Raw genomic sequence first — 9,231 nt, 5'->3', positions numbered from 1 at the left:
TGATGTCACACACGCAGAAGTCTATTGGTGTTCACAGTAAAGCGCGGCATCTCGTGCAAGGTAAGTGATGTCACACACGCAGAAGTCTATTGGTGTTTACAGTTAAGCGCGGCATCTCATGCAAGGTAAGTGATATCACACACGCAGAAGTCCATTGGTGTTTACAGTAAAGCGCGGCATCTCATGCAAGGTAAGTGATATCACACACGCAGAAGTCTATTGGTGTTTACAGTAAAGCTAATGAGGGCGGCACAGATTTGAGTCAGTGGAAAAGTGTCTTTACTCACATTGTAATCTGGCAATAGACGTTGTCTCTGTGGGAAAAAAAATATTGCAATAGCGCCTTCCATGCGTCAAGTCTCGTCCTACCTGTTAAGTGTTATTGTTGACTTGGAACGCTTTAAAAGGCTGCGTGAGTTCCCCAATCCTGTACATCTTATACACCAACGACTGCAGACCATCCTTTGAAAATTGTTTTATAGTGAAATATGCAAATGATACTGCTATTCTTGGCTTATTAAAATATAAAGTTACCGAAAAGAATTATTTCAAACAAATAAATATATTCACCGATTGGTGTAAACAAAATCAGCTTGAATTAAATGTTGAAAAAACGAAAGAACAGGTGTTTGGTGTAAAAAATAAAAACGACTTAAAGTGTGTGGCGATCGGTAAAGATGATGTTGAGATAGTAGACTATTTTAAATATTTGATTTAGGAATAAACATTGATAGTTCCCTCAATTTCTCTCAACATATTAATATAATATCTAAGAAAGTTGCCCAAAGATTATACATCCTAAGGAAATTGAGAACATTTCAAGTAAGGAAGAAAACTATGTTAAGAGTTTATGACGCATTGATTAAAAGTGTAATTGCGTTTGGCTGCACCATATGGTTTGGAGGATGCCGACTTAAAGATAAATCAAAAATTTCAAAATCTATCAAAGAGGCATCAAAAATAATAAATCATCCTCTTGATGGAGTAGAACGAATTCATGGAAAAGCAATAGAAAGGAAAGCATTCTCAATTACCAACAATAAAAAATATATCTTATACCATGAATTTAGTCTTTTACCATCTGGGAGAAGGTTTTGTCAGATTAAATGTAGAACGAATAAGTATAAATCAACGTTCGTTCCATCAGCAATACAATTTTTGAATATTTCATATGGTACAGAAAAACCAAGGATTGATTCGTTGACTGATTAACTGATTTATTTATTTCATGTAAGATTAACTGACCAATTGATAATGATGATAATTTTTGGTGTCGAATTGCCACAATCGTAACAAATTGAAAACGAAATGAATATGTTTAAGTTGTGTATATCGCACGTGTGAAAGAAGAGAGGAAGAGAGAGAGAGAGAGAGAGGGGAGAGAGAGAGAGAGAGAGAGGGAGAGAGAGAGAGAGAGAGAAAATAAGTAGGAGTGAAATATCTGTTCAATGTTACAGTTATCGTTTAACGTTATAACAAGTGTAGCTAAATGACAAATTGCCATATTTATGGACAATAAAGATCTATTTTATTATTATTATTATTATTATTATTATTATTATTATTATTATTATTATTATTATTATTATTATTATTATTAAAAGCGCTTTGAGTACATTTAGTGGATATTGCGCTTTGTATCTTCAATGTATTTATTTAACTTTGCCACCATTGATACCAAACCCAGCATCATTCGTTGATGTCGAGGCGCTGTGGAGACAATGCAATGGAAAACTGTACTTGTTGGCATCTTTGGTCTTGATGTCAACCTTGATGACTGGTTATATGGCCACTTTCCTGGTGATGAAGCATAAAACGTACATTATCAGCAAGGCTATGCAGATTGTTGGGTACCCGATGAAGACCAGAGAAGACTTCAGCCTGGACGTTTTTATTGGTTATGCAGATCAAGATGTTGAGTTTGTAAGAGGAGTTCTACTCAGGTACGTTACGTTAAATTCTACTCGTTACTTTGCTTTGCAGAACCAAGAACTGATGTTTAAAATATTTGAAGATGTTTTTTCTCAAAACTAGTTTTCTGCACAATGTCTACTTCAAATGTCCATAACACAGCCAATTTATAATATTTATTGTGAAGTAAAGTAAGTAAGTAAGTAAAGAATTGTCTACTCATTATATCATATAAATAACTCTCATTAAATTAAATTGGATGTGTGGACCATTTGTCACATAATATAATTTCAGTAGTCGAGCTTTAAAATTGACCAAGTATTCCTCAAATTTAAATGCTTTTAAAACAATGAGTAGCAATATTTTGTACATTACACATTGCATATTATTTGGGATAAACATGTTGAAAAGAGAGAAGTAGATGAAAGCATAGAGGAAAATAAAAAAAGCATCCATTCTTGTGGAACTCCATCTGCATTAGACCAAAAAAATGTTACAATGTATCGTATCTATCGTATCGTATCGTTTAGAAACTAACTGGTTCTAAAACAATTAACTGCTCTGTGTAATTTTTACGGATAGATACAATTTATCAATTATATAAACAGCATTCAATGTTAATGATAATATTGAGTGTTAAATGTCTAATACATAAATAAGTGTCATAGTCATTATTCGTAGTAGAATTAACTCTATTTACATTCATTTGGCATGTCCAACTTTTTAAATTCGAGAGCTTCAAAAATTGATATACAAAATGCAATAATATCCAATGTCGTGTTACACTACTCATCAAAATCAAATATTATTTCGGTAAGTTCATTATCAATGGAATTCTTCAAAATATATATTGAATTAGATTTTTTTGTCTCAAACTTTAGATTATTCCAAATTGTCACTGTTCTTTGAATTATGTTATTCCTTATAGACGAATTACATCTTTCAACAAATATCTTAAACTTATCTGCCTAAATTTCTAAAAATCATTTTAATCCAGGGTTTGATTCTCGCTCTGAGCGGTGCATAGTTGAGTCCTTGGAAAAGGCTTTTTACTCACATACTCTCACTGTACTCAGATATAAATTTGGTACCTGATCGTTCATAGCAATATTTCTATCGGGGGGGGGGTGGAATGTAATCTCGCTTAACAGACATCATGCTCCGTCTTATATGTCAAGTGTTTTAAGTTGGCTTTGGGTTCCTTGTCAAGCAATTAGAATACGTTTATTGAATGCTGGGCTTTATAAATGCTCTAGCGTTGTAGTTTGCTTTGGGTTCCTTGTCAAGCCATTAGAATACGTTTATTGAATGCTGGGCTTTATAAATGCTCCAGTTTTATTGATTGATTCTGCAACTGTTTGTCGAGTAGTCTCTGTGGTCTTCGGTACGATTCTCACCTCCGGACCAGTAGATTCCTGGTTCGAGTCGCGCTTTGTGTGGCTAAAACCCTTTAATCGTATTCTCTCACTTCACTTAGGTGTAGAATTAGTATCTGGGCTTTAACAGCGTATCTATGACGAAAAAATATGCGTTAGGTTTTGTTAAATTGTTAAACGTTATCTGTTTATAGAAGCTCAATGTATTTCTGATTTATCTAGGAGTTGAATGATTGCTAAAAAATCCTTTTTTTCTTTTTATCAGAGAAAATGTCTTTCTCTATCTCCATCCAACAGATATTTAGAAGATATGTGGCACCTCAGAACATTTGTCCACCAACGAGACATATTACAAGATCCGTTAATGATGTCACGGGCAATTGGAGATAGCTGGAGGAAGCTGCTTCTCATTACAGAAAATTTTCTGGACCATTTTGAAATGGCACACAATATCATGAAGGTTTGTTTAGTGGAGTTTATGGCTAATAGGGCAGAGAAGTTGTGACGTCATACCTTATTCTCTTCCTGTTCAAAACTCCTTGGAAGTGTGTAACAAGTCCTCCGGAGTGAATAGTGAACAATGAATAGTTTACTTATCGAATCATAAAGGAGCATAACTATTTTAGTAGCAGAATTCATAGATTCTTAGGATTGCGGGGTGTTAAAGAGCGTTGAGACTATAACAAAGATGTCATCACTCTGAAAGTAGAAGATAAGTTGCACAAGGCATGTATCCTGTCCTCCAAAAGACTGGTTTTACGCTTCCACTTATATTGGCACCAGTATTTTGACATCACATATTTGTTTCCTTATATAGCAAAATAATACATTCAATCAAATTCCGGTTTATTCATCCTTGGTAGAATCTCCTCTTTCGGGTCAATATTGAAAAAGGCAAGAGATAACTCAGACGGAAGCCACAAAGTGAGCAATGGGGGGCTAAATTCCTGCTCAAATCATAAGACCGAGGGGCTGACAGTGGAACTCGAACCTGAGGCCTCTAACTATAAGTGCAATGCCTTACCCACTCGAAAAGTTCATCTCCATCTAGAATAGTCGTCAAATATGTAAACCTAATCTGCTTTATTGATGCTATGCGTTTATATAAAATACTCACACCACCTACCAGCCTGATATAGCGTACCAACATATCAGACTATTTATAACTTTAAACATTCATGGTCTGACTGATAGAATTAAGTGAGAACTAATCATGGCTGTTTAAAATAATAACAAAGAGCTGAGTGACCTCAACTTAGTTCCTTTTATTTACATTCCTTGTGATGGCGTGCTAAAAAGTCTCATGTTTAAGATTTTTTTTTGACAAGTTAAGGGTCATATTAATCAATCGATATATGTTGAAACTATAAGTTTTATGATCAAGATCATAGGGAGATTTGTCTCTGCGTGTATTTCCATTTCTCTGTCTAAAGTTCATAACCACAATACAATGAGTACATGCCAAATTGTGGCTTTGTATCCTTAAACTATGACACTCGGTTTCTTTTGAAGGTCACTAGTTTGCCTTTCTCTCTGGCGACTCAATGTTGTCCTTTGAAAATACTCCCGTCTTCGCATTCCCTCATCTTAATCAGGTGTAGAATGAGTCACAGACGGGTAAGAGCGTGCCTGTTGGAGAAAAAAATATATTACTCTTGCTAGGCATTATGTCTCATCCGTCATGTTAAGTGTTTCTAATAGAAAGCAGAGTTCTACACGTCACACCTTCCTCTCTTCCGGTTCAAAACTCATTGGTAGTGTGTAACCAGTCTTCCGGAGGACTAAAAATGAATAGATTACATTAGTAAATCAAACTGTGGCGTAACTATTTTAGTATCAGGATGAATAGGCAAATTCTTATAATTAAAGGGCGAATAATAGCGAAGATGGATGATCTTTATTGAAGAACGATGTCATCTTATCACTCTGAAACCAGAAGATCAGTGGCACCAGGTACGTATCCAGTCCTCCGAAGGACTAATTTCACACTTCCAAGGAGATTGAAACCGGTATTATGACATACTACTGTTGTTCCCTAACGCTAAGGACCCTTTGCAAAGCGTTTTGAACACATTTAGTGGATATTGCGCTATATAACAGATTACATTTTTTTTTCTACCAGTGGATTGCTGGACTTCCAATTTCTGAGCATGTATCACTTTGTTTTGACGCAGTGGCGAATAAAAATCACCTATATAAAAAAATGAATTTAATGAATTTGACGTCATTCAGCTCCTTACTATTGTTTAAAGACCTCCTGTTAGGTTATTTAATCTCTCTAAAGTCCCTCTAACAGACCTTACAGGCTACACTCAGTTTTGTATGTTGGTACAATTCAAACGGTGGGCAGAATAGGTGAGTATTTTACGTCAACGCATTGCATCAATAGCAAACGACGATCATAATCCGGAAGGGCCTACTATCTCGGCTGGTGGGCATATATTCAAGATATCTATGGTTAAACAACATTCCGTAATTTCTACCCAAGATACTCGTATTCTGGAAAAAACATGTATTTAAAAATTTTACCAGGAAACTCGTTCTTCAAACATCAATCGATTTAAATTATCCTAATCTTGGTAAAAACTATCAAACCTGGGACTTCACGACACGGCCAGATCAACAGCGTTGTCTCTTTCGGGAAGATTTGTAATATCGCCTAATAGGCGTCATGTCTCGTTCTACACGTTACGTGTTGCTGTTAGTTCATTGTAAAGCGCTTTGAGCACTTTTAGTAAATATTGCTCTATATTAAAGCTCAAGTTTTTTGTTGTTTGTTTGCTTTTTTAATTGGGTACGGTGAGAGAATGTGAGTAAAGAGTCTTTTTCAAGGACTCAACTATGCGCCGAGCGAGACTTGAACCCAGAACTTTCCGATCCAAATGCGAGTATCATACCACATGACCACACAGCCACATTTTATTTCACTACCAAAAGTTGAATAATATTCTTATCTACAAATATCTTATCGTGCTGTTTATTTGTACTCCAGGTGTGTACGTTCTTTGTTCATCCGACCAATCCTAAGAATGTGATTGTGATTGTAGAAGAGAATGTTCTCCATCGAATCCCAGACTACGTCCTTCAAGTCGTGGATGAAGACAATATCATCGTGCTGCCCTCCTTGCCTGAATGGCTGGATTACAAGGCCAAGGAAACATTGAAGACACGAATCTTTTAGTTCCAAGAAACTGGAGGCAACTAATATAGCTGAACTTAAAACTTGAGCATTCATAAAGCGCAATATCCATTAAACGTATTCAAAGCGTTTTACACGAAGCCCTTAGCCAACAGCAACACGTAGAAAAAGACATTATGACGCCTGTTAGGCGATATTATATTTTTTTTCCCGAAAGAGGCAACGCTGTTAACGGCCATGTATTTATTTTACACTGAGTACGGTGATAGAATTGAGTAAAGGGTTTTTTACAAAGACTCAACTACTCGCCATTCAGAGCAGGGCTTGAACCAAAACCTTCGGATCCAAAGGCGAGGGTCATACTACTAGATCACATAGCCGCAGGGATTTCCTTTCCTTTTATGAGACTGTTGAGCTTGAGATTCTTATATAGTACAATATCCACTAAAAAGTTTTACAGGGGGTCCCGCGACAACATCAATACCTAACATGTAGGACCAAAAAAAATACGCCTGCAGTTCGTTGGCGACATTATCTTTTTTTTTTACATTGAAGAAACGCTATTACTGGCATGGTACTCATTTGACATCTGAGTGAAGTGAAAGATTGTGAGCTAAGAAACTTTTTTTCAAAAGATTCAACTTAATGCTGCACACAGCGGGACCTACCAGTCCGATGGAAACTAAGCTGAACGATTTTTTTTTTAAATCTAGTTTGTCTTTTGGTAATATGGGACCCATGAAGCTTGGTTGATTCCGGTTTCTATACCTTTTTTATAACAAGTCTTAAAATATTGATAAGGTAGAATTTCAATTCCGGTTAATTAATAGAGACGAGTCGACGTGTACGTATATACATTTCTGACATTATGGGCTTAATTTAACATAATTGGTTTATCAGACCTGCAGATAAGGGCACGTCGAGAAAGTGGATATTTCGGGTGTCCAAGTGTAACCCTTCGCCTCAAAACGGTATTATAAAGGGGTAAACATGTCAAATATGGTTTTTAACCAGTTGAACTGCCATTCTCTGGAAAGACACGCATTTTAAAAAAATGGGCAGGGAACTCGTCTCTCAAATATCGATCGATTTTAATTACCCTCATCTTGGCAAAAGCTCTCAAACCTGGACCTCATGAGTCCCCAACCGCTGCACGAGCTTGCGAGTGCGCGTTGGGAACAACGTTCGAATTCCAAAACGCAAGAGTGTAAGAGTGAGAAATCATTTATTCTATCTACCCCTCAATCGATTATGATTTCGTCATCTCGGAGTAAAAGACATTTTCAAAACTATTTAAATGATATTTGTTTTTTCAAAAATCTAATTTTAGGGAAATTTAACGTTTGATAATGTGACGTCACAAATTATTATTGAAAACATGATATCATTACGCGTTACTATTTAGGGAGGGGGGTTGAATAATATTGTTTTAATTCTCTCCTCACCGGACATGTTCAAGGTTTTTAATGAAGCACGGACGTACCTATACAAAATAAAAATGATTTTTGGGATGTAAACTAAAATGGAATAACAACATGTTATATACTATTTTGCTCAGAAAAAAAACAAGCTCTATAACACAGTATAACGTTCGAAGTGGTATATCAAATATTTATTTCAATTTCCTCTGATGAGCAAAACGGATCGAACAATTTTTTGCGAGTATATTCGTGAAATTTAAAAATTCTAATAAATAAAAATAATTCACGGTAATAAATCATTAAAATATACTTACTTTCGTCATAAAAACAATTATTTTCTACAAATAATAGCCAAGTCTCATGGAAATTGGTGAAAAATCAAGAAAGTAGTGATGTCTTAGGTGAATACTATTTTTTCGTAGCGAGAAAACAATGGATTTTAGTTAACGTTTTAGTTAACGTTCCCATTCGAAATTTTTATAGCCCCGCATTTTGAATGCAGACAATTCTATTGTACACAAAATAGATTTAGAATATCAGCAAAACTATTTAGTTTGTCTGGATATGAAAATATGAGAAATTATTCTAAAGATCATGTCAAAGATCTAGGAATTGTGAAATAAATGTTAGTGAATTTTTCCAACAAAATGGAAACCGCTGGGTCAGCAGTTGAGTCGGGAATGTTTCCTTCTGATCTGACTCAATTTCGGAATCAACTTCTGTCCAATCGCTGTCACTGTCATCAGTTGATGGCTATAACTCATCAGATCAAAATTTAACATGTTTTTATTTTAAATTAAATCAGCACAACAGTCTCAGTTCTTAGAACGGCGGGGCGAAGAAAATCAAAATGGCGTCTTAGTTTCAATCGCTATCAAGTTCATTTTAATTCTATTTTTTCGCGTTGTTCTGCCTCTAAATATTATTTTTTGATAATAAAATTTTGTAAAAAGTATTTTGTATAATATAACAAATGTTTTCAACTTTAATTTTGAAAGAATAACAAACAAATATTTGCCTCTAAAAAGACACTATTTGGTTCGTATTGACGTGGCGATTTATCTATTTGTGGTAAGGTGAGCGATGAGTCATATTATATAGATATATCTTTGTGATTTGTTTCCGCTGGTATACCACAATATTGTGTCCATTATCATATAGCTAATTGAATTATACATTTGCCAATTTATGTATATCAACATGTACATATTCTATATATATATATATATATATATATATATATATATATATATATATATATATATATATATATACTTCTATTCACCATAATTTGTACTTTTTCCATCTGCTTGAATGACAATTTGACCAAATAAAAAAATTAAAACAACGTTGGACGTGTATTCATGCGCACCAGAAGATATTT

At 34.9% G+C, this 9,231-nt stretch overlaps 1 protein-coding gene across 3 annotated transcripts in view; it reads left to right on the top strand.

Annotated features, from left to right (window-relative positions):
* LOC144973061 (toll-like receptor 4) overlaps nucleotides 1–8,633 on the top strand; it is a 38,887-nt gene extending 30,254 nt beyond the window's left edge. For all 3 annotated transcript variants that reach the window (XM_078915039.1, XM_078915038.1, XM_078915040.1), the window contains 3 exons: nucleotides 1,688–1,943; nucleotides 3,585–3,747; nucleotides 6,280–8,633. In XM_078915039.1, coding sequence (XP_078771165.1) covers nucleotides 1,688–1,943; nucleotides 3,585–3,747; nucleotides 6,280–6,468 — 608 coding nt within the window. In that variant the 3' untranslated portion in view covers nucleotides 6,469–8,633. The remainder of the gene's footprint in view (nucleotides 1–1,687; nucleotides 1,944–3,584; nucleotides 3,748–6,279) is intronic.
* Nucleotides 8,634–9,231: the final 598 nt, after the last annotated feature.

Source organism: Berghia stephanieae, chromosome 5 (assembly GCF_034508935.2).
Source record: "Berghia stephanieae isolate SIO BIC M18660-M18661 chromosome 5, UCSD_Bste_1.3, whole genome shotgun sequence".
NCBI classification, from domain to species: Eukaryota; Metazoa; Mollusca; class Gastropoda; order Nudibranchia; family Aeolidiidae; genus Berghia; species Berghia stephanieae.
The sequence above is the reverse complement of the archived record's forward strand: the minus strand, read 5'-3'. Positions and strand labels throughout refer to the sequence as shown.